General features: G+C 38.4%; 1 protein-coding gene across 1 annotated transcript in view; it reads left to right on the forward strand.

Moving 5' to 3' along the window:
- Positions 1-25,124, forward strand: part of PRIM2 (primase, DNA, polypeptide 2 (58kDa)) — a 407,781-nt gene that overhangs the window by 213,283 nt on the left and 169,374 nt on the right. The window contains exon 7 of the mRNA XM_006835743.1: positions 17,575-17,642. Within this exon, the coding sequence (XP_006835806.1) occupies positions 17,575-17,642 (68 nt within the window). The remainder of the gene's footprint in view (positions 1-17,574; positions 17,643-25,124) is intronic.

Raw genomic sequence — 25,124 nt, forward strand, 5'->3', positions numbered from 1 at the left:
GAGAGAGAGAGAGAGAGAGAGAGAGAGAGAGAGAGAGAGAGAGAGGAGAGAGAGAGAAGGGTTTAAGAAAACCTAAAGTGTTTTTGGAAACATCAAAATCTGTTTTTTTAAATTTTCTTCATACTTCTTCAGAGATAGTAAATGGGTTAATTTTGTCTTCAGTACTTTTTTGAAAATTATCCTTTCTGATAAATAAGTATGCTCAGGTGAAAGCCATATTGACATTGTTTAATTGTACTTACACCTTTCATTTCATAATGCATGCGTGTTATTGTTTTTAACTCCTAGTAATGGAAATTACTTTTCTGCTGTTCTGATTTGTTTTAAATATTATCACATAAATTTTTAAATTAGTCACAGGATTCCAGTTATTTTAGGCAAAACATACGTTTGTGTGTATAAATGACAGCTTATCAAATACTTTAAGAAGCTCCTTTTTACAGGGGACTTAAAAATAGAACATATATAGCAGAGGGACAAAATTATATAATAGTGTTTTTTCTATTTAAAGGAAAACCTGTAAGACTTCCTTATGTAAAGAATAGCTTAAATTATAACTAAACTGAATGAATTACAGCGTAGTAAAATATCTGGGTATTTCGGGGTTGAGAAAGAAATTGTGAGTACCATGTACTGACCCACTAGAGTGCTTCATATTTTAACTGTAAGCATTTTCTACATCCAAGGCTAGGTCTGTATCAAGAAAAAAATCGTGCTCTGAGACGCAACAAAAATTAAGCCACAAAGCAAGGGAAAGTAGCTAAAGTGCTAAGCAAATGAATACTATCTGCAGCATCTGCTGACATAAGCATTAGAGAGATGCTGTTAGCCATCTGGGGCTACCATCCTTGAATTATATATGCATTTGGATCAGTGGCTTGAAGTTCAGCTGTGGGGTAAATGGAAATCTATGTGTATTCTCGTTGATCAAGTTTTAAAAATCACCTAGGAAGGCCCTTTCAGGAGAAAGATGAGGCTTTCTGCTTCTTAAAGATTGACAGCTGTGGAAACCCTATACGGGGGTGTTATGAGTCAGAACCGGATTCATGGCACATAACCATCATCACTTTCTTTGCATACTATTCCCCATTACATCACCTCCACTCCCAAATGTTAATAAATATTCAGATCAGGAGAAAAATAGTTCCTGTAGGTAAGTGAAAGTATATAGTTACACATACACACTGTATCTCTTCACTTTGGTAATTAAATATAATTGTGGATCTTTTGACATTAATTTCAGAGTGATAGATAAAGAATTTAAATGGGTTTTGGAATGCAAACCCAAACTACTGATATCTAGTTAGTTCCAATTCATGGTGACCTAAGGTTTCCAGACTGAAGCTCTTTAGAGGAGCAGACAGATTCATCCTTTTCCTGTGAACACCTGGTGACATTGAATTGCCTACAAGAAAGAACGAAAAGGTCAAAATGGATGTCAGAAGAGACTCTGAAACTTGCTGTCCAGCGTAGAAATGCTATAGCAAATGGAAGAAATGAGGAGGTCCAAGAGCTGAACAGAAAATTTCAAAGATCAGCTCAAGAAGATAAAGCCAAATACTATAATAAATTATGGAAATATTTGTAATTAGAAAACCAAAAAGGAAGAACATGGTCAGCATTTCTCAAGCTGGGGGAACTGAAGAAAAAAATTCAAGCCTCGACTTTTGTTATTGAAAGATTCTGTGGGCAAATTATTGAGTGATGCAGAATGCATCAAGAAAAGATGGAAGGAATATACAGAGTCATTGTACCAAAAGGAAATGGTTAATGTTCAACCATTTCAAGAGGTAGCATATGAACAAGAGCCAATGATACTCAGGGAGGAAGTCCAAAGTGCATTGAAGGAATTGGCAAAGAACAAGGCACCAGAAATTGATGGAATAAAAATTGAAATCTTTCAAGAAAGTGAGGTGGCACAAGAGGCACTCATTCATCTCTGCCAAGAAATTTGGAAGAAAACTATCTGGCCGACTGATTGGAAGAGATCCATATTTGTGCCCATTCCTAAGAGAGGTGACCCAATGCAATGCGGAAATCATCAGACAATCTCGTTGATATCTCAAGCGAGTAAAGTTTTGCTAAAGGCAGTACAGAAATGGCTACAAGCATACATTGACAGAGAACTTCCAGAGGTTCAAGCTGGATTCAGAAGAGGCTGTGGAACGAGAGATATTGCTGATGTTCAATGGATCTTGGCTGAAAGCAGAGGATATCAGAAAGATGTTTACCTATGCTTTATTGACTACGCAAAGGCTTTCGATTGTGTGGGTCATGACAAGCTATGGACAACATTGCGAAGTATGAGCATTCCAGAACTCTTAATTGTGCTCATGAGGAATCTGTACATGGACCAAGAATGGGATCTGGCCGCACTTAGGGGAATATGGGAAAAAAGAAGATATTGCACCTTTTCTGTCGCACATACTCTGCCAGTTCTCCCTCCACTGCCAAAGCTGTTTTCAAGATGGTTGAGCCTACTGTACCCTCTTGCTAGTAGTCCACGTCTGACTCTTACTGAACAGGAAATAGGTCTAGGAGGAATTGGAAGGATCATGGTCTAGACTACTTAAAGAAGATAAACAACTGGTACTAAGAAAGCTGTAATTTTGTCTGGGCAATTTTTTAAACATTTACTAGAAACCTATAGCTACAGTTCTATGTACTCCAGTGTACACAGAATAATTTACGGGCATATTTAGGAAACTTTATGAGAAACTGTCACATAATAAGATTTTGCTCAAGAGTCATTTGGACAACAAACACTGAAGGAACAGTTTTATTCTGGAAAACCCAGATAAGTATATTTGTTACATGAAATAATGAATATAGAAACATTTTTTTATAAAGTGATTTGTTGTTGTTGTTAAGTGCTGTTAAGTTGGTTCTGACTCATAGTGACCCTGCATAGGGTTTCCAAGGAGCAGCTCGTGAGTTTGGACCACCCACCTTGTATTTAGGAGTCCAGTGCTTATCCTATAGCACCTCACCAGAATTCTATAAATAAGGCTATGGTAGTGGTGGTGGTGTGCCCTGGAGTCGACTCTAATTTGTAGTGACCCTATACAAGGTTTCTGAGGCTGGAAATATTTGCAGGAGCAGAACGCCTCATCTTTCTCCTCCAGAACAGCTCGTAGTTTCAAACTGTTGACCTTAAGGTTAGCAGCCCTACTAGTAACCACTATGCTACCAGAGTTCCTTAAATATAGGATGGCTAAATCTATGGAGCTAAATATACCAGGAGTATATAAAGTCATTGGAGAACAATGGCAGTGCTTTACTCAATGATAAAATACTTCCGCATTTTAAAAATAGTGAAACAGAGAAGGGTATATTCTAATGCCAGATGCAATTTGTACAAAGAGCTCTCGTAGCGTAGTGGTTATGAATCGGGCTGCGAGCTGCAAGGTCAACAGTTCCAGGGGACAAAGATGAGGCAGTCTACTCCTGTAAAGATTTACAGCCTTGGAAACCCTGTGTAGGGTCGCTATGAGTTGGAACTGACTCCACGGCACATAACAACAACAACAACAACAACAACAACAACAACAACAACAACAACAACAACACAGAAGTCCCAGTGTGTCACTATAGGATAAGCACTGGGCTGCACTGCAGGTCAGTTTGAATTGCAGTGTTGAAATTTCACTCACCAGGCACTCCTTAGAAACCCTATGCAATGTTGCTATGAGTCGGAACCGACTCAGAGGCACTTAAAAATAATAGGACACTAAAGGAAGTTGTGTGGGATAAAGTTGAAACTTTCTCCTCCCGCAAAGATTTAAAGCCTCAGAAACCCTCTACAGGGTTGCAGTGACAACAGAAGGAATTTGATGCTTAGGGCATACAGGTCCCTAGATTTTCCAGGTAACATTGTTATCATAGTGTAGGGGTCGTGGTCCTTCAACAGAGGGTCCTTGTCTTTGCTGAGCAAGAATGATCATGTTAGATTTATTGAAAGGAGACAACGTAGCCAGAGGAGATGAGGAGGACCCTTAGACATTGCTAGGCCTTATCACCACGGTGATTTTTTTCAAAATGGATTCAATTGCAAAGGCCTCAGGGAAGAGCAGAAAAAAATTATTCTGGGATGGTGAACATAAGTAGTTCTTCCCGACCCTGGTTCAAGCCCCTCAACAGAAGGTGGTGGTGGTGGTGTGCCGTGGAGTCAGTTACAACTTATAGCGACCCTGAATAGAGTTTCTGAGGCTGTAAATCTTTATGGATGAGGCTTTCTGCTCCTGTAAAGATTTACAGCCTCAGAAACCCTGTAAAGGGTCGCTATGAGTCAGAACTGACTCCACAGCACATAACAACAACAACAACAAATCTTTATGGAAGCAGAAAGCCTCATCTTTCTCCTGTGGAACAGCTGGTAGTTTCAGCAGAAGGTAATCCTTTAAACTTATGCCTTAGGAAACTAGATAAACCTGTCTGGCCTGTAAAACATCTTTCAAGGAAGTAAGATGGTGTGGTCTTTCTTAATGGTGGGGTCCAAGATGTGGCTGTTCAATTGTGTGTTGTGAGCACGTTCTGGACATTTTTACTATTGCTCAAGCAAACAGGCCTCAACATTCCTTAAGGTTTTAGGTACAATACTTCAGTCAGTAAGTGGCTCATATTTAATCCTGATTTTTGGATACCCTTTTCTCCCTGTCTCACCATTGCCTGAACAGTTTGAGAAATCCTGGGATATATGACTTTTGGGGATTTTGTGAAGATTCAAGTATCTGAGATGGCTTCAGCAAGTTCATGGAAAAATTCATCATCTTTTGATTATATATTTCCACTAGCTTTTTAAAGCCCCCTCATGTATAAAGCTTCAAGTGGAGTGGCCAGCATGTAGTAAACACATGATGAATGCAATTCTTTAAAAGGCCAAGTGTTGAGTTCAAACTTTGGGTATACCAATTTGACAAAATATATTGAATTTCAATTGGCAGAACTTTGCCTATGAAAAGTCTAATTATGAAACTGCTTGCTGTGACAGCGTAAGAGTTTTGAGTCAGAATTGTTAGGCAATTCTAGAAGTGAAATCATTTTATGAGTATTTTATTCTGTGGAAGAAAATTCAGTGATCCATGCACATTTATCACAGTGTATCTCTTAATGCCTTTTTTCTCACTCATGCAATTGTTTTACGTTTTTAAATGATGTAGAGCATCCGTAAGGTGCTTAGGTTAGCCTTTGAATAACAAGCTCCTTTTCACACCATAGATTTCATGATCAAAAATCAGCACAGGGATGTCCGCTTGTACTATCCCCAGGTTTGCTTTCTCAGTTCTTCATATCATTCAGACCCCTGAACTGGAAATATCTTGTTAACTCTGCACTGTTTAATACTCTTTAGAAATTAAACTACTTGTAAATGTTTAGAACTCAAATGGAGTTTGTACGTTTTGCTTGACAAGGTCGTTGGTCGATTTTAAGACCTTACATATTGAAAATTGTGTTTGTGACCAGCTGGTAGAGAAATTTTCATGTACTGGTGATCTTGTACTGGATGAAACCACCTCTGTTGTACAGATCAAGTGAGATCATGTGTGCAAGAGCCCTATAAAAACCATAAAGAGCACTAGACTGAGATTGGTGATGAACTGCATGTCAGCCTGCTAACGGAGAACAGGAAACTGGAGAACAAAATTTGGTTTCAGGAGTAAGGGGGAATGAGTGTTAAATGCAACCTCACAGTTTGGGATTTGTAATTGGGATACTTTGCTGTTGTAAGAAAATGTAGTTCAAAAAGACCCAGGGTTTTCTGGTGTTAAAATCAATGAAGTTAAAACAGCAGCTGCTTGTAAAAGTTAATTTTACTTGACATCTGCCATGGTTCCAGTAATAAAAGTGATAGTTCTGTTGAACAACCTGTTCTTTCTAGAGCTATATTCTTTTGTTACTGTGAACTCTATTTAAATAAACTGTTGCCTTTTGGTTTCAAAAATTATTTTGTCAATTTATAAATATATAGTCTCTTAGAATATATATAGAAGCATATCTGTGAAGCTTAAGGTGCAGTTGCAATACAGCCATCTCAAATCTTATACAGAATAAGTAAAATATAAAGACATTTTTGGAGAAAAAAATTCCTATTTTTTTTTTTTTTCATAAAGAAAAATGAAATTTGATATTCCCATCATTTGTATATAAACAACACTGTCCTAATGTCTCTGTAAGAGAAATAGTCTACTTCTTTAAGTAGAACAATGTTTATATAATAGAAAGAGGACTACCTTTTGCTGATTACCTATCTTGGATTTCTTTTAAGGTACAACTTTGATATTAGTGGATATTGTCATTCCTGTTGAGTTTTGTAAGGAAGCTGAAATGAATAGTAGTTGGTGAAAACACAGAGAACAAAATTGAGCAATATTTTCTAAGTAAGCATTGTTTTCCTGTCATTTTTATGTGTTTTAATTTAGCCGGTGTTGGGTGAGCAGTTCAGAGAGAAGGGATTTTTTATTTTTAAAATGAAGCCACCCTCTTGTCCTTTATTTTCAATGGATTGAGCCACCTTTGTGTTCAAAATGTTTATTAACTCTTTAAGAACCATTTCCTATATATTTTTTTCATGCTTTTACCTCCTTTTGCATTCTTAGTTTCTCCCTTCCTGCCCTTCATTGGATGAAGAAAATAATAAATAATATTTTCTTCCTATTGTTGTTGTTGTTAAGTGCCTTCAAGTTGGTTCCGACCCATAGCAACCCTATATAGGATTTCTGAGGAACAGCTGGTGAGCTTGAACTGTTGACCTTGTGGTTCAAACTGACATTGCAGTCCAGCGCATTAACCCACAGCACCAAACCAGGACTCCATTTTCTTCCTATAGCCCCTTTAAAAAATTCTGCTTCAAATCTGCAACAGTCAGCTTCATAGCTGGAGAACAAGTGTTTTCCTGGGATCTGGGTGAGGTTGGGAGGGGCCCACAACGTTTTTCACACAGTGAAATTCCTTTACTCCAAGTGTGCAACAGAAGAGGTAAATTAAGGAGCTCTGGTTATACTCTCTTTAATAAATCGGTCTTTGTTTAAACTCTTGATTTCAGACTTTAAAAATCTACTTTTTAAACTTCAAATTCCCATTTTCTCTCTATCTTACTTCAGTTAGAGATGATAGATAACCAGACAGATAAAGCCAATCACTTTTTTTCATATCCAGAGCAGATCTTCAGTAAGTATCATCAGTCCTATATTCTTTCTTGGATGTGATTTGAAGTGAACTCTCAGTACAATGCTCTAGCAAGCCACTACTAATCAGTGACAGTTGGAGTCCTGGTGCGGCGCTGTGGGTTAATGCACCTGACTGCAAAGCCGTTTGAACTGCAAGGTCGGCGGTTCAAGCTCACCAGCTGCTCCTCAGAAACTCTATACAGGGTCATTATGGATCAGAGTCTACTCTACAACACTTAACAACAACAACAACACTAAGTGGTAGTTGGGCAGCCCCACTTTATGCATATTCCCTGGGAAATTTTACCTAGCCCCATGGCTTCATCTGGACTCCTGAAGGAGTGGTGCTGTAGAATAAGCACTGGATTATGGACCTTACCTTCGGTGGTTCAAACCCAGCAGCTGCTCCTTGGAAACTCTGTACAGTATTTTCATGAATTGGAATATACTTGATAGCACTTAACAATTACTACATGACTTCATCTGCAGATTATTTTTGACACCATATCCTTTTTTGAATGCTAAATCCATATATATTCAGTGTTTCTTTGAACCACAAGGTCGACTCTTCAGACTCACCAACCATGTAAACCCTGTACATGGTTGCTGTGAGTCAGACCCTACTTAATGACAGTTAACCACCACAACAAAATTAAATTGGTGTGGCACTGTGAGGTAAGCACTGAACTATTAACCACAAGATTGGTGGGTCAAACCCACCAGCTATTCCTCTGAAACTCTATACAGGAGCTCTGGTAGTGTAGTGGTTATGAATCAGGCTGCGAACCTTAAGGTCAGCAGTTCAAAACTACCAGCTATTTCTTGGGAGAAAGATGAGGATTTCTACTCCCATAAAGATTTACAGCCTTGGAAACCCTGTACAGGGTCGCTATGAGTCGGACCTACTCCACGGCACATAACAACCGACCGACGGAGTCACTATGAGTCGAAACCACCTTGATAGCACTTAACAACAACAACAAAAATTAAACTTTCTCGTTTTGTCCCCCCCATCTGTTATTAACCACAAGGTTGGCGGTTCAGACCCACTAGCTGCTCCTCGGAAACCCTATACAGGGTTGCTATGAGTCGGAACTGACTCAACAGCACTTAACAACAACAACATATTGCAATTTGAGTCCTGTTGTGGCACTGTAGGATAACCAATGGACTGCTAACCACAAGGTCAGCAGTTCAAACCCTTACCTTATATAGGGTTGCTATGAACTGAATCTGCTTGACAGCACTTATTAACAATTCCATTTTGCAATTAGTAGACATATTCATATACCCCTTTATAACTTCTATTTTAAGTTCTGTGAAGTAGACTCCTGTTAAGTATACCTCCTGTATATGTTTCACATTCACATCTTTACTGCCCTAGCCATAATTTGTTTTTCATCTTGGATCCTTGCAACACTGCATGGGCCATCCTCTTAATTGGTTTCCCTGCTTCTATTTTAGGGTGCCCTCCAACAAGTCATTTCTCACAATGCTTAAAAGTCAGACCTCCCTCCTTTTCTTCCTTGAACTATTATTTCAAATGCATAAATGTGTGGAGAATATAACAAATATCCATGTGTACCTATCTCCTGGGATTAATTAATATTAACATTTATGAGTATTTGCTTCCAAACTTTGCTTACTTTTTTCTTTGTTTGAATTTAAGAAAAGGACTAGAGTATAACTGATGAAATTGAAGCTGCTCTATACTTAGTTTCATTTTCCTTTTGTTTCCCCATAAAGGTAATCAAGGTTCCAGTAAATCTCTCCTCCCCAATTTCTTTTAAGATATTGTTGAATAGAGAGCATAATTCTAGAAATTATGTTTTTATTGTGCTGATCAAGTTTATATTTAACTATATTGTTGATAATTGCTGTTGAGTTGACACCCGGCGAGTTGACTCATTCACAGTGACCCTGTGTACAACAGAAGTGAACCATTGTAGTCCTTAGGATTTTCATTGACTGATTGCTGTTGAGTTGACACCCAACGAGTTGACTCATTCACAGTGACCCTGTGTACAACAGAAGTGAACCATTGTAGTCCTTAGGATTTTCATTGACTGATTGCTGTTGAGTTGACACCCAACGAGTTGACTCATTCACAGTGACCCTGTGTACAGCAGAAGTGGATGATTGTAATCCATAGGATTTTCATTGACTGATTTTTCAGAAGTAGATCTACCCTTTCTTCTTAGTCCGTCTTTGTTTGCCAGCTGTTTCTTTCAACCTCACTGTAATGCACAGGCCTCCCTCCACTGATGGATGAGTAATGACTGCACTCATGCTGTACTTTCCGGGCATTGGACCGGGCTCTCCTGCGTGAATGGCAAGAAGTTATATCTGAACCACCTTTAGTTATATTATTGTTAAGTGCTGTTGAGTTGGTTCCGACCTATAGCGACTCCTATAGAGCAGCTGATGAGTTTGAACCACCGACTTTGCAGTTCACATTGATTTTGCAGCCCAGTGCATTAACCTGTAGCGCTACACCAGGACTCCTTAACTATATTAGAGAGCTCTAATTTTATTGGAGTCCTGCAAGGTTGGCGGTTCAAACCTAGCAGCTGCTCCTTGGAAACCCTATACAGGATCACTGTGGGTCAGAACTGACTTGACTGCAATTAACAACCACAATTTTAGTGGGAAGTTTAGGAAGAAAGTGTCATCCATGTTTATTTTACCTTTGAAAAAATATGCCAGCTAAGCATTATACAAGCCACATGTTGGAAATACCTGTGTATGTATATGTGTCATGTCTGCTAGATTGAAAAAGGCTGTGTCTTAACGCAACTTATTATTCCACAGACTAATGTGTGATACTTATTATGTTCTAAATAAGTATCTCACATTAGTCTAATATTTAAAAATTAAATAAGGCTTTCATTTTTTAATTAATAAGAAAAAATAATTTTAAAAAATCTATAGTTTGATTATGATGAAAGCTGGCAGGGTAGTATGAAGTTTGCATGTAAAGAATGCTTTCACAGAAACCTAACACATGGCCTACAAACATTTTACAATTCAGCTCTAGATGCAGTTTAAATGATTATCAAGAAATAGCGGATCTCATGATTCAAGACATAGCAGTTTGAATATTAGCTAATTCTTAGGATTTAACTGTTTGTTTTTAAGTGAGTCACTGCCCTGTCGGGGACTGTCCTCCACATAGTTGTGTTGTTCACGAGTGTTTGGGTTCACGAGGAGGGGAGATCCAGCGGCGATAGGGATAGCAAAAGAATACACAGACAGACAAACAGAGGGAGACAAAGAGGCACCCCGAAACCAGGGTGGATGCATCACTGGTGGGCAGATTTGGGACTATAGGCATCGTGGCCTCTGCAGGCAGCAACTCACTGCCCTGCAATCTTTACTGCATGCCCTCCAACTTGTAATGCACACCTGGGCTGGCCTGGGCCTCTGTTTTATTTAGGGGAGGAGCTTCACACCAAGCTGGGAGGGACTAAGACAAGGTACAGCTAACATCAGTAATTTTCCAGACATTCAGGTAACTTTACATAGTATGTCACTGGTTCGAATTCCAGGCCAGCAACTTGGTTTCTCAGGCTTAATTAACATATCTATAGCCCCTGAGCTCAGTTGAGAGTAGGTGAAAGGGAAGAACAAAAGGCTTGGGTGGAGTCCCGCTGTTTTGGCTTCCAGAGCCAGGTTTTCAGGAACTTGGCTGAATAGCCAGCACCTGGGACAGATTCAGGGAGGATGGCTTTTTTGTCTGTAGAACAAAGAACTGGGAAATAGCTAAACTATTTTTAGTTAATCCTTTGGAGAAAGGCTTTACCCTTGAAACCTTTACAGTCTGGGCTTTTAGGAAAATATAACATTTATCTGTGGATATCAAGGACTCCATGTATGAAATTAATAAATATAACTGAACACTAAGATGAAAAACAATTTGCTATTAACTGCCAAGTGGCTAGATCTGTACCTCAGATCCTGCGACCTGTAACACTCGGGCCTATAGGGCCTCGAACTTCTGACCAGGCCTACACGGTCTGCAACACTGTCCCATTGTGAAAGTTTACTATTCTTTTGAGACTAAGGCTTGAGAAATCTTTCAACCCTTGAATTAATTCAAAGATATTTGTGCTGTTAGTGATTGAACCCTGCCATCCCTGGTATGGTGTTTCAGGATAATGCACTGGACCACAGGGTTTGTTTGAATCTCAGGGTTGGTGGTTCAAACTTACCAGTAGCTCCTCAGAAACTCTTTACAGAGTTGCTGTGAGTCAGAACAGACTAGATGGCACTTAAACAGCAACAACAACCAATGACTTAAGAGTTCAGAGTTCAAAAACCAGAGAGATTCCAAGAGTTTTCCACCATAAAAGCATGGGCTCGTGTCTTTCCTACTGTCTCATCTCCTCCACTATCCTCCTTTGCTGCCCCCAAATATCTTGCTTAGCCAGAGGCTTGGATGGACAAACTGGTATTTATGACTTACTGGAAAAGTAAAAGTTTTCTTGTCAATTTTAAGAATAATCTGGCTGTATATACTTCCCAATAAAAAACATTCCCTCCTCACTCAGTTTCCAATCCAAATGTTAGCATTGGTAACTTATGGGTGTATTCCTTTGTAGCGGACAGCATTAAGCTCAGACAGGGAACACTGTGGTATATAGATTCCAAGCATTCAGAGCTTTTAAATTGTCTCAACCAGCTTCATCTGTTGCCAATGACTCCTTTTTTATTAAAGGTAAAATATTCTGGGCATAGAACCAAATTAACAGTTGTTGGTTCTTTTTATTGTTTTATCATTTTCTTAGTCAGGCCCCAAATTTTAACAAAAATGTTTGTATCCATCTCCTTTCTTCCCCACCCATTCCTCCTACCCCCAAATAATACACCAGTTGCTGTAGTATCAGCACTGGACTGCGAGCCACAAGGTCAGGGAGTCAAACCTTCCAGCTGTTCCTTGGAAGCCCTATGCAGGATTGTTACGAGTCGAAACTGACTCGACAGCACTGAACAACAACAGTAGCCAAAAACTACACATTGTAAAAATATAGAGTTAATACTATTGGGAAGAAGGCTGTCAGCTGTGGCAATACTCTTTGAAGATCTTCACTCACTCTACAAACTTTGTCCTTCATAGAAGGCCTTGCACTTCTCAACAAAGTACAGAATGGCTTGTCTTGAAACTCTTACCAACTTTCTTTCCATGGGGATGGATGTGCAATCTGAACTCCTTCCCTCCCCACTCAAAACCCACAGTCATGTAACAGGAGCATGTACTTGGTAGAGTTCATTCTTGTCATCTTTTTTTTATCATCATTCTTGGAGGACTAGGAATGCCATGTCAGCCTCATAGAAGGATAGGACAGCCTGTGGGTGTTCATATTGGCTTCCTTGGTGGGGACTATGTTAGCCTTATCATTCCATTCATCAGGAACATCAGCTCTTCACTGGAGTCTGTAGCTGCAATAATCCTCTCCAGCTCCAAACCCCGCTCAAAGCCTCATGGCTTTTTTTGACTCTTCTTTCTTCTCCTTTGGTTTACTTACCTCTCCCTTATCTCCAGAATTACAAACAGTGCTTTAATTTTAGCATTGTGATTTAAATGATAGAGAACATTTTTATACATCTGTCTGTTGTTGTTGTAATTGAAATAGATATATGATACACAGGAGTCCTGGTGTGGTGCTGTGGGCTAATGTGCTAGACTGCAAAGTTGTTTGAACTGTATGGTCAATGGTTCAAGCTCACCATCTGCTCCTTGAAAACCCTACACAGGATCGCTATGGGTTGGAATTGACTCAGCAGCACTTAACAACAACAGTAACATGATACACAGTACAATAAAATGTTAATGGTGGGATCTAGGTGGTAGACATATAGGCGCTTATTGTTAATTACTCAAATTGGACACATACTTGAATTGTTCATAATGTTGGAAAAATGTATTCAGTTGTTAATTTTTGCTCTTATATGTCCTTTTAGCTATCCATTAATGCCAAAAAAAGAGAAAAAGAATGAACACATAGAGGAAGGAGCTATATCATGGTTGCTTTTTTTGTTACTACTTGTTAAAAATGTATCTATAATTTGAATTTTTGGATTGTTTCCTTAGAACCGAAGAGCTACGATTTGAACTGTATTGAATGTTGGAACATGCACTTCCTTTCAAAAGGTCTTAAGATATTCTTTTCAGCTAGGAATGAAAGGAGAAATGTTTATGACCTTTCAAGTTGATAGGCCATATTTGTTGATGAAAACATTAGAAATGCAAGACCAAAAAGGTCATTGTTTAAGGCAGACTTTTTTTTTTTTATCTTGTGCCTCTATTGTAAGTATTTGAGAGAAACAAATGTTTCATTCACTCAGCAATATTTGTAGAGTGCTTAATTCTTTCTGTGTTATTCTAGGCAGTAGAGAAAAAGTAGTGGGTAAGGCAGGAAAGGTCCTACCCGAACAGATTAGGACCCTAACAGGGGAGGACCCTAACAGATTCTGGTAGCATAGTGGTTACGAGTCAGGCTGCTAACCTCAAGGTCAGCAGTTTGAAACTACCAGCTTATTCCGCGGGAGAAAGATGAGGCTTTCTGCTCCCGTAAAGATTTACAGCCCCAGAAACCCTGTGCAGGGTCACTATGAGTCGGAACTGACTTCATGGCACACCACCACCACCAGATTGTATATTCCTGTGCAGAGAGAGATGTAGATGGGTAAATTTCAGATAGTGATAAATGTTATAAGACACCTGAGTAGTAGAATACCCGTAGAGAAGGTATTACTTTACCAAAACTGATTACAGAAGGCCTCTTGGCAGAGTTGACATCTTGAGCCAAATCTTAAAAGATGCGAAGGAATCTCTATGACAGAAAATGTGTGGATGAAGTGACTTTTGGCGAACAACATCCTCCTCTGAGAGGTGAAGGGAATAAGGGAACAAATGCATGTTGAGATTTTAGTCTTTAGCAGGGTCACATGCTACCATGGAGTTCTCCTAATGATGTGGCAGCAGACCACAGATACTAGTGCCAGCTCTGCACTCTTACCAGCAGTCTACTGCATGTGGCCTGAACAACCCAATTTCCCCAGGGTTAGATCAGACACCTCCAAGTCTCCCTTTTGTCTCAGATGACTTTGAATCAATATCATATGTTATTGTTGTTAAGTGCTGTTGAGTCCATTTTGACTCATAGTGACCCTGCGTAGTGTTTCTGAGGAACAAGTGGTGAGTTTGAACCACTGATCTTGTGGTTAGCAGTCCAGTGCTTATCCTACAACACTATATTATTAATTGGCATTAAAAGGAGGATTAGTTGGCTAAAATACAGTATATATATTTTTTTAAATATAGGCTTATTTCAAAATGGAAGACTTGCTCAGTGATGCTGATCTTTAAAATGAGATTTGTTTATACTTGCCTAAAAACAGACCAAACCTTGTATTGATTAATTCAGTGTGCTTCATCAGGTAGGAAAAAGGAAACAAAGATTGAAATTGAAATGAGAAATATTTTCAATATGAAGCTACTAGATAGAAATATTTTGCGGTTACTGATAAATTTTTGGATTTTATTTAGAAAAGATAATTTGATTAGAAAGCATGGTACTTAGAGTGGCAAAAGTGACTGCTTCTTCTGTTTTCAGAGAATTGACTTTTTTTTTTTGGCTGGATAGTGTACTTAATTGATGGTACATGACAAGACTGGGCTCTCTAAAACCATTCCCCTTCTCCAGGGGGTCTGGATGGAAACTGAGGATGGGAATTTCTCAGTGTGTAGGAGGATTACAGTTGGGTAAGGACTCCCAGCAGCTGAGGGCCTCTCTCTTCCTCTAGTGCTGTTGCTGGGGCTGGTGGTCCAGGGGACTCTTATTCTTTGGAGGCCATGTGGACCATAAGATCCACCACCCTGTTGCTATAGCCGATTTCATTGTCATACCAGGAAATGAGCTTGATAAAGTGTTCATTGAGGGCAATGCCAGCCCCAGCATCAAAGGTGGAAGAGTGGGTGTCACTGTTAAAGTCACAGGAGACGACCTGGTCTTCAGTGTAACTCAGGATGCCTTTTAGAGATCCATCTGATGCCTGCTTCACCACTTTCTTGATGTCATTGTATTTGGCAGCTTTCTTCAGGTGGCAGGTCAAGTCCATGACAGACACATTGGGAGTGGGTACACGGAAGGTCATGCTAGTGAGTTTCCCATTCAGTTCAGGGCTGACCTTGCCCACAGCCTTGGCAGCACCAGTAGATGCAGGGATAATGTTCTGGGCAGCCCTATGGCCATCATGCCACGGTTTCCCAGAGGGGCCATCCACAGTCTTCTGGGTGGCAGTGATGGCATGGACTGTGGTCATGAGCCCCTCCACGATGCCAAAATTGTCATGGATGACCTTGGCCGGGGGGCCAAACAGTTGGTGGTGCAGGAGGCATTGCTGACAATCTTGAGCGAGTTGTCATACTTCTCATGGTTCATGCCCATCACAAACATGGGGGCATCAGCAGAAGGGGCAGAGATGATTACCCTTTTGGCACCACCCTTCAAGTGAGCCCCAGCCTTTTCCAAGGTTGTGAAGACACCGGTGGACTCTACAACATATTCAGCACCAGCATCACCCCACTTGATGTTGGCGGGATCTCGCTCCTGGAAGATAGAGATGATAAGTTTCCCATTCTCAGTCTTGACAGTGCCATTGAACTTGCCATGGGTGGAATTATACTGGAACATATATACCATGTAGTTGAGGTCAATGAAGGGATCATTGATGGCAATAACCTCTACTTTGCCAGAGTTAACAGCAGCCATGGTGACCAGGCGCCCAATACGGCCAAATCCGTTGACTCTGACCTTCACCATCTTGTCTCAGGGATGCGGCTGGTACTGCAAGAGAAGCTGCGGCTGCCTATCGAATGGGGAGGAGCAAAGAGCCGAGAATTGACTTTTGGAATATCCATATAAATTGTTTTATTTTTTTTTAGAAAGTAGTTTTGGTTCTGAGCAGTGAAATCTCTTGAACAATGAAATTTATATTTTATAAAGGGATTTGACATTAACAGATGCATGGTATACTGAAATATTTAAATATTTTGTTTATAAAATCTAGAGAACTTTGATAATGTTTGATGTATTATGAAGTACTAGACTTTACATTCCTCAGAGATACTGATAATCTCTTGGCTGTCGTAAAATTGTAGTAGACTAATTGTGTAACTTTATTGTATTTCAGTTTACTCAGTAATTTTGTTGATACGTGTTGACTCTTTTCTATAAAATTGGAATGTCTATTCATGATTATTTTTACATATACATGCATGGCACTTAGGTCAACAATTATTCTTTTCATAAATACAGTATCTATTAGATAGATGCTGTATATTTTTAATTTACAGTGTTAGTTTTTCTTTTATAATATTGATGTTATTTTTGATGAATGTTATTTTTGATAAATGTAGAGTTTCAGTTCTTAGGAATTTTTACTTAATGAGACATTAATAAATGAAAAATTAGAGTACCCTACACAAAACCAAAGGAAATCTCTGGTTTTTGTCATAAGATTCACTTTTGTGAATTGTTAAATTTATCTTATATTTTGTTTTATTAGTTTACTTCAACCTATCTTATTACTTTTGATGAATGTCTTTAATTTCGTTGGGTCAAATTCTTATAGCTTGAAAGGGCATTCTCTTAAGAACAGAGAATAAAATAGGAATACATAGAGATGTAATTGATATTATTATAATAAAGTATATCAGAGGCTCATAATTCCATGATACTGTCAGCCTAATGCATAATTTCTTAGTCTTCAGCTCTTACATTTTACTTCTAGATCAATTTGAGGTTATATTTCAGTATTTGATACTTTGGATCCCTTTATGTATTTAAAAGATATCCTTGGTTTCTTTTAGTAATATAGACTCAAAATGAAGGAATACATGGTGTGTGTGTGTGTTTATATGTGTGTGTATTCAATTCAGCATGTAACCAATTTCACAGTGGCTTAGCTATAAATGAAAGTCCCCCTCCCCAGATTTTTCATTATCCTGGGATACAGTGGAGCAAGGTTAGTTGTAATGCATTTTAGCATTTTGAAATTTTTCCATTTTTATTTACAAAAATGGTATGTTCCTAACTAGAGTCTTTTTCATGAACTCAGATGAACACACCCTCTGACTATTTGTTTTGCTTCCCATTTTCCTTATTTCTAAATTCAATGACATCATCTACCATAATCTACAACTTTAGGTCAGGTAGTTAGCTTTAATCATGTAGTTTAAATCAGCTTAATATATAATTTCTTGATTTAAAAAGAGAAACATATCCTTATATTTTTAGTTTCCCTTTCTCCCTCTACCTTCCCAAACCCTCACTTTTGCATTTAGTATTCATGTGTTCAGTGTTTGGCTTTTACAAGTTGTATTAATCATCTTCTCTGCTTTCAGTTAACAGCCAGGTCCTTGCCTACTGTGCAGTCTGATGAGAGACTTCAGCCTCTGCTTAACCACCTCAGGTAATACAAAGGCACAGTCTTGTTATGCTCATTCATGCAAGTACATTTAAAGTGGTTAATATATATTAAAGTGCTTAAAGCCCCTTCAATTTCTAAAGAACATCTTGCTTTAATTCTGTGGTCTGAATTGAAGTTCTTAATGCAATATAGCTTGCTACCCTTAACTTTAGAGGAGTCTTGGTGTGGCGCTATGGGTTAATACGCCAGACTGCAAAGCTGTTTGAACTGCAAGGTCGGCGGTTCAAGCTCACCAGTTGCTCCTTGGAAACCCTATACAGGGTCGTTATGGGTCAGAATTGACTTGATGGCACTTAACAACAACATAGGAGACTCTTTAAGTTCAATAAAAATGGATGAGCTAGTTGTTAAGTTTAAATTAAAATGAGTATATATGACTCTAAGAAATATCTAAAAGTAATGAGCTAAATATCTAATACAGATAAAAAGCGTACTTTTGGTACCTACGTATTACTATTGGAGATAGGTAAGATAGGAAATTTGTTTCCCTCCCATACAAATAATCCTCATTATTTAAAAAATAAATTTAAGAAATAGAGGAAAAGACAAAGTAAGTCTATCATCAGTAATCAGCTATAATACTTTCTCCCTCTGAGCTTTCATAAAATTCAGCACTGAAATTGTATTTTTATATAAAGATTGTTGTTGTTGTCAGGTGCCATCGAGTCGGAATCGACTCATAGTGACCCCATGCACAGCAGAATGAAACAATGTCCAATCCTGGGCCAACCTCACTACCGCTGCCACACTTGTCCATCAATGATGCCACCTGGCCACTCCATCTCGTTAGGGGTCTTCCTCTTTCTCTCTGACCCTGCACCCCACCCAGCATGACATCCTTCTCCAGCGACTGTTTCCTCTGGACAATATGTCCAAAGTATGAGAGACAAAGCTTAGCCATCCTGGCCTCCAAGGAGCACTCTGGCTGCACTTCTTCCAAAACAGATCTATTGGTTCTTTTGGCAGTCCATGGCACTTTCAGTATTCTCCTCCAACACCACAACTCAAAAGGCATCCATTCTTCTATGATGTTCCTTATTCACTGTCCGGCTTCACATCCATATAAGGCTATTGAAAACACCATGGCCTGGGTCAGGCGCACCTTAGTCCTCAAGCTGACATCTCTGCTCTTCAATACTTTAAAAAGTTCCTGTGCAGCAGATTTGCCCAGTGCCATACATTGTCTGATCTCTAGAGCATTTTATTTGCTATTAAAACAACTTCAAAAATATAACTTTTAGTGACTACAGGATATTTTCTTATACAATTGTGTTGTTGTTAAGTGCCATTGAGTTGGTTCTTACCCATAGTGACCCTGTGTAGAATTTCTGAAGAGCCGCTGGTGGGTTTGAACTGTCCACCTTGTGGTTCACAGTCTAGTGTTGATTCTATAGCACCACATCAGGTGTCCTATACAATTGTGCTACAGCATATTTATCTCACATTGGGAGGGCATTTAGGCCAGTTCCACTTATTTGTACTGCACCAAATAATGTTGTATGCAAACTTTTATATAAATTTACATCATTTCCTTAGGTTAGGGTTTCAGAAGTAGAATTAACTATGTCAAAGAGTATGAGCATTTTAAAAGAATTAATTATATAATTTTCAAAAACCTTATTCTACTTATACTTTCATGTTACACAAAACTGCCTATATTGCCCTGAACAAGGTGGAACAGCCAAAACATTTGCTAATTTAGTAGGTTAATCATAAAGATACTATTGTGATTGTATTAATTTCATTGATTGCTATTAAGCATGGCTTTGAAGCATTTTAGTACCTATTTTTATTTAGATGGGATTATTGTCTGTTTCTTCTCATATATTGATAGTGTCTCCTGACTTCATTTGATCATCTAAGGTACTTTAGAGTCCCTGGGTGGCACAGATGGTTAAGCACTTGGCTGCTCGTTATAAGATTAGTGGTTTGAACCCACCTAGAGGTACCTCAGAAGACAGGCCTGGTGATATGCTTCTAAAAGGTCAGAGCCTTGAAAACCTGACACAGCGGTTGTGCTCTGTGATCAACTTGATGGCAGGTAACAATGACTTCTTTAATATTGTTGTTGTTGTTAAGTGCCTTCAGGTTGGTTCAGACTCATCGTGACACTGTATAGGATTTTGAAGGAGCACCTGGGGAGCTTGAACCACCATCCTTGCAGTTCAAATGCCAACCAGTATGTTGTTGTTGTTAGGTGCCATTGATTCAGTACTGACTCATAGAGACCTTATGCACAGCAGAATGAATATAAAGGATAGTAATCCTTAGTTGTGTTTATTACTTTATTTTTTTCCGGAGAGCTTTCATTGTCTACCCAACTATACTGTGAAGTTTTATATAATCAAGTGTCAATAGTCTTTTACCTTATGGTTTCTTTTTATTCTTTTTAAAACTTAGAACAGTACCTGTCATTAAAAAATTTGAATGGATGTTAGTTTCTAGTATCTTTTCATTTTCTTTTTTTTTTCTTTTCCCTTTTCTTCTCTTTCCTTTCCTTCTCTCCCTTGACATTTCCTTCCAAATAGACATTTCTTAATCTCTGCATAATTTTTTGAGGGGGTGTCTAAACCTGTATTTTATTGTGAACTGAATATTTCATGAATACTCTATCATCATTAAGTATTCTAGAGCATTGTGTTAGTGAGTTAAGAAACACAGGAGTTGTGTTTGAGGGTCTTAACCATCCCCTCTTGCCTACCCATTTGTTGATGACCAAAGCCTGTTGGTTTTATATCCTGAATATCTGTCTTACTGTAATAATCGCTTGTCTTTTATCCCAGACTCCCTCTTTTCCCTCTCTAATATATTCCATATCATTGTCAGATGTAATCATATAATTCTGCTTAAAACATCCTCTCCCTCTCCACTTTCATTTGAGATGAAGTTTGAACTCTTTAGGCTGGCATATGATGTCCTTCTAGAAGGGACCTGCTCTGTCTGTTTGTACTCATCTTTTCAAAGCTAGCATGCTAACTTTGTCTTGAAGTTTCTCTAATACAGCATGTTCTTGCTCAACTCTATGTCTTGGCAATCATTTTTTTTCTTCTTGGAATGTTCTTTCCCCCTTCTCACATTTCTATCTCTTGACTAATGCTTATTTAGCCTTTTAAAGCTCCTCTGACCATTTTGTCCTCCCCGTAATCTGAATTGGGTATCTTTCATTATGTTTCCATAATACATCACATTGTAGTTGTTCAGTGCTGTTGAGTTGTTTCTTACTCATAGCACCCTGTATCGGGTTTCCTAGGAGCGGGTAGTGGATTTGAGCAGCTAAGCTTGTGTTTAGCAGTTGAGTGCTTATCCTGTAGCACCATACCAGGACTCCTGTAACACCCTGTGGCTAGCTCTATATTGGACTCCTGGTGTGGCACTGTGCGGTAAGTACTGAACTGCTAGTTGCAATGTCAATGGCTATGATAATATCTAAGACTTCTGGTGTGGTGTTGTGGGTTAATGCACTGGACTGCAAAGTTGGTTTGAATCACAAGGTCTGCAGTTCAGAAATCCTATACAGGATTGTTATGGGTAGGAACCGACTCGATAGCATTTAATAACAACAACATGATCATGCCTGGCATATGGTAAGCATTCATTATGAATTTTGCCACATGAATGAATGCATGTTGTAACAGTGATGTTTTGTTGCCTCTTTCTGTAAAATGTTTATTTAATTTATAAATCATATTGTCACAGTTTTTCTTATCAAACCACTGGTTTCAAAGATGGAAACCTAAAGGACAAAAATCTCACCTCTAGTTAATGTGTGGGTCCGTGAAATAATGATGGATTCTCCTTCTTCCACCTCAGTATGGTAATTGTCAACTAGAATTTAGATTAACTACTGACATGTCTCTTCGGGTCCTTGAAACTCGCACAGAACTGTACATTCGTTTAGGGCTTTCGTTCTCTGTGGAGTTCACTCATGACTTGTTGCTAGGCAACCAGGGCTAGATGCTACATGTAATATGCACCAACTGTTATTGCTTTTTTATTATTATTAAACCAAACTGTTTCACATTTTATTACCATGTCAGAGACATCTGTGTGTAGAGTGGCAACTGATGTGCATAGTTTGATGCTTCCTGTTCTGTAAAGTAACCTTGTGATATGCCTTTCAAGCACATTGCATTATCTCTCTTGGCTGTCTGAGTGCAGTGTTTTCCTTTTGTCTTCATTTTGTTTAGGTTAAAATAATGCAAGAGGGTTTCAAAAAGTTTGCAGAAAAATTGAATGAAAAGATAATGGATTTTTCCACAAACATTTTGAAGCCCCTCACATTTTTTTTTTGGAAAATTCTTATTAGGAAATATAACCATCATTGATTTGTGTGATTGCATGATCTAAATATTACTTACAGGGGATGGACATTAGGAGGTTGAGACTGAGATAATTATTAGTTCTAATTTGTTTAGTGCCTCTAATGATAAAAGAGAAATGATGAAGAGTTGAATAGCATTCTAATTAAAATTATCAATGTAACTAATTTGGAAGATGATACAAATACATGTTAAAATTGAAGAAACAATGCAGAGAAATTCACAAATCATTATATAGAATTAATAGGGAGTCTGGATACCATTTGGCAACCTACTAATTTAGGGTTTGCGTGTGAATGTGTGTATGATTTTGAGAATGCAGAAATGGTGTGTCCAGGTTTTCGTAGCTGAACCCAAATACTCTAGTTAAAAGTTAAATTAAGTACAAAAAATTTTGCATCCACTTACTTTGAAAATTCAAGTTTTTTTTTTTAATTCCTTGGTGAGATGAATCCCACTCAGCAGTTGCCGAGTCCCAATTATTTGCTTGGAATAGACATATTAAACTCAACCTCTGTTCTCAAGGAATTCACAGGTTTCATGGTGGAGTCATGGTGTGGCATTATAGGATAAGCACTTAACTCCAAGGTCTGTTTGAACTGTTAGGTTGGTGGTTGAAACTCATCAATTGCTCCTCAGAAACCTGATACAGGGTTGTTGTGAGTCGGAACCAATCCAACAGCACCGAACAACATTTCCTTAAGTAATGGAATCATGGCTTAATTGTTTTGGTTTTCACATTCCTGAGTATGGTACTGGCTCTTACTGGGTACTCAAATTGTTGGACTGAACTTTAATCTTTCTTGGGGGAGAATGTTTCTATTAGGAAGAATACCGGGGATTAGGAATGATAGGCATGGTTGCTCAGATAATAGATTTAATAGTAGGTAGCTGAAGATAGACTTAGAGCTTAAGAGTGAGGCTTATACCTGAAAGAGACTTTTGCTAGTCATCATTGCATGTTGTTGTTAAGTGCCATTGAGTCAGTTTGGACTCACAGTGACCCTGTATAGGGTATCAAGGAGCTGTTTGTGGGTGAACCACCGACCTTGGGATTAGCAGTCCATTGCTTATTCTAAAGTGCCGCACCAGGAATGTATAGATGGTGATTAAAATCAGGGGAATATTTGAGATCACCCAGCAAAAGAACATTGAATAATAAGGACACGGGAAATAGCCATGAATAAATAGAACCCATAGGATATCAACATTTAAGAGATTTAGAATGAGCACAAATGGAGGTGGGAAAGTAGCTAAAAGAGCAACCAGCAGAAATACCAGGGAGAATATCTGGAACAAAACAGGATGGAGCAAAAGGGATAGTGGTTTCAAAGATGCTGAGGTCATATATATTTTAAAGACATGGTCAGCACTGTGAAGTACCATAGGAAAGTCTGAACTTCAGCATTGTAATGGTACAGCTGCAAATCTGACTACTGTTAGGAGTTCAGAAGTAAATGAGAAATAGGATCATAAAAATCTAGGGAGTGCAGACTACTGTTGGTAGATTTTAATTCTGAGGACAAGAAAGGAAACACTGTATTCATTCATTAACTTACAGTTAAAGAAAAAATTATTTTTTCCCCTTTATATTGGAAAGATGAACTTATTTACAGTTTGGGGAGAAATAATAACTTAGAATGACAAGGAATAACTGAGGAAACATGGTTTTAGATGGTATAGTGGTATAGGAGGATGGTATAGGAGGAGATAGGACCATTTTAGAATTAAAATACATTGGTGTTTCCAAGCACTTTTCAAGTTGACTTTAGTTTTTTTTTTGGTGTATATACTACCAATTTTATTCTTTATAAATACAGTTTATAGAAACATTTAATTTTTATGAACATAAAGTGATATTGCATCTTTTCTCATTTAATATCAAATGGACTTTTTAAATAATGTTTTTATTGTGAATTGAGTGATACTTTACATGGGAGAACATTAGTTTTTGAACTCAACCAATTGTATTTTTTTCATTGTAATGATTACAATCCTCTCCTTGTACCATCTGTTAACAGCATTTGCCTCTATCTCATCTCCCCCCCCCCCTTTTTTTTCCTTTTTGATGTACACAGAGACATGCAAGAATATATAATCATTTAAACAACCAAAGGACACATTTTGCAAGCCGGCCTCCTGCCTGCCAGTACTCAGCCTTTCTTTTTCCAGGAGTCTAGAGTCCTCAGTTGCTGTGTCTCTCCATGTCCTCATCCCTGCTTCCATCTCTGGTGCAGCTGCCTCTCCGGTTAAGGTCCTTGGCTAGGGTCCCAAGTTCAGCTCATGTTCTTGATGGTCCTAGGGTCTTCTGTTCCTGGAATGTAAGATTAACTACTCCCCCTTTTTGTTACACAACTTCTGCCTTTACAGTTGTGACAATCACAATTATCAACTTGACCTTTTAATTTATATTTAGAACATCAGTGAGGATGATAGATGGTCATTTATTATTATTTCTATTATAAGATCTTGAGAGACAGTCTTGAGAGTTCTTGTTAAGAAAACTGGTTGTTGTTGTTTTTTTTTATAAATGAAAAGTACCATGCTGTATCCTGTCCCTTTTTAAGGACTGAATTGTTTCATAGAATAAGGCTCTTCAATGGGAACTCTTCAATGGGAAGCAGAAAGTCTCCTCTTTCTCCTACGGAACGAGCAGCTGGTAGATTTGAACTGCTGACCTTGTGGCTAGCAACCCAATTTGTAACTCACTACACTACTGGAGTTTCTTAAGACTTACAAAAAATATAAAATTTTAGAATGCTAGAGACAATTTATCTAAATTCTTCCTTTCATAAAGTCACAATGTAGTATCTAGTCAGTCTATATCTCAATGCAAATATACTCTCATCCTTAAGATTATGTGTCACTGCATTTTCTAAGGTGAATTATATGTTGTCCTAGGAAATATATAAAGGCCTTGAGACAGTGTTTCTTCTCCTCCTCCTGTTGTTGTTGTTAAGTGCCATTGAGTTGTTTCCAACTCTTAGTGACTCTGTGTAGGGTTTCCAAGGAGCAGCTGGTGAACTTGAACCATCAACCTTTTGGTTCAAACTGGCCTTGCAGTCCAGTGTATTAACTCACTGTACCACATCAGGACAGTTGGTTATAAATAAATATCTTTTCAACCTATTGGATAATATTTATG

This window comes from Chrysochloris asiatica, unplaced genomic scaffold (genome assembly GCF_000296735.1).
Source record: "Chrysochloris asiatica unplaced genomic scaffold, ChrAsi1.0 scaffold00019, whole genome shotgun sequence".
In the NCBI taxonomy this organism is placed as follows: Eukaryota; Metazoa; Chordata; class Mammalia; order Afrosoricida; family Chrysochloridae; genus Chrysochloris; species Chrysochloris asiatica.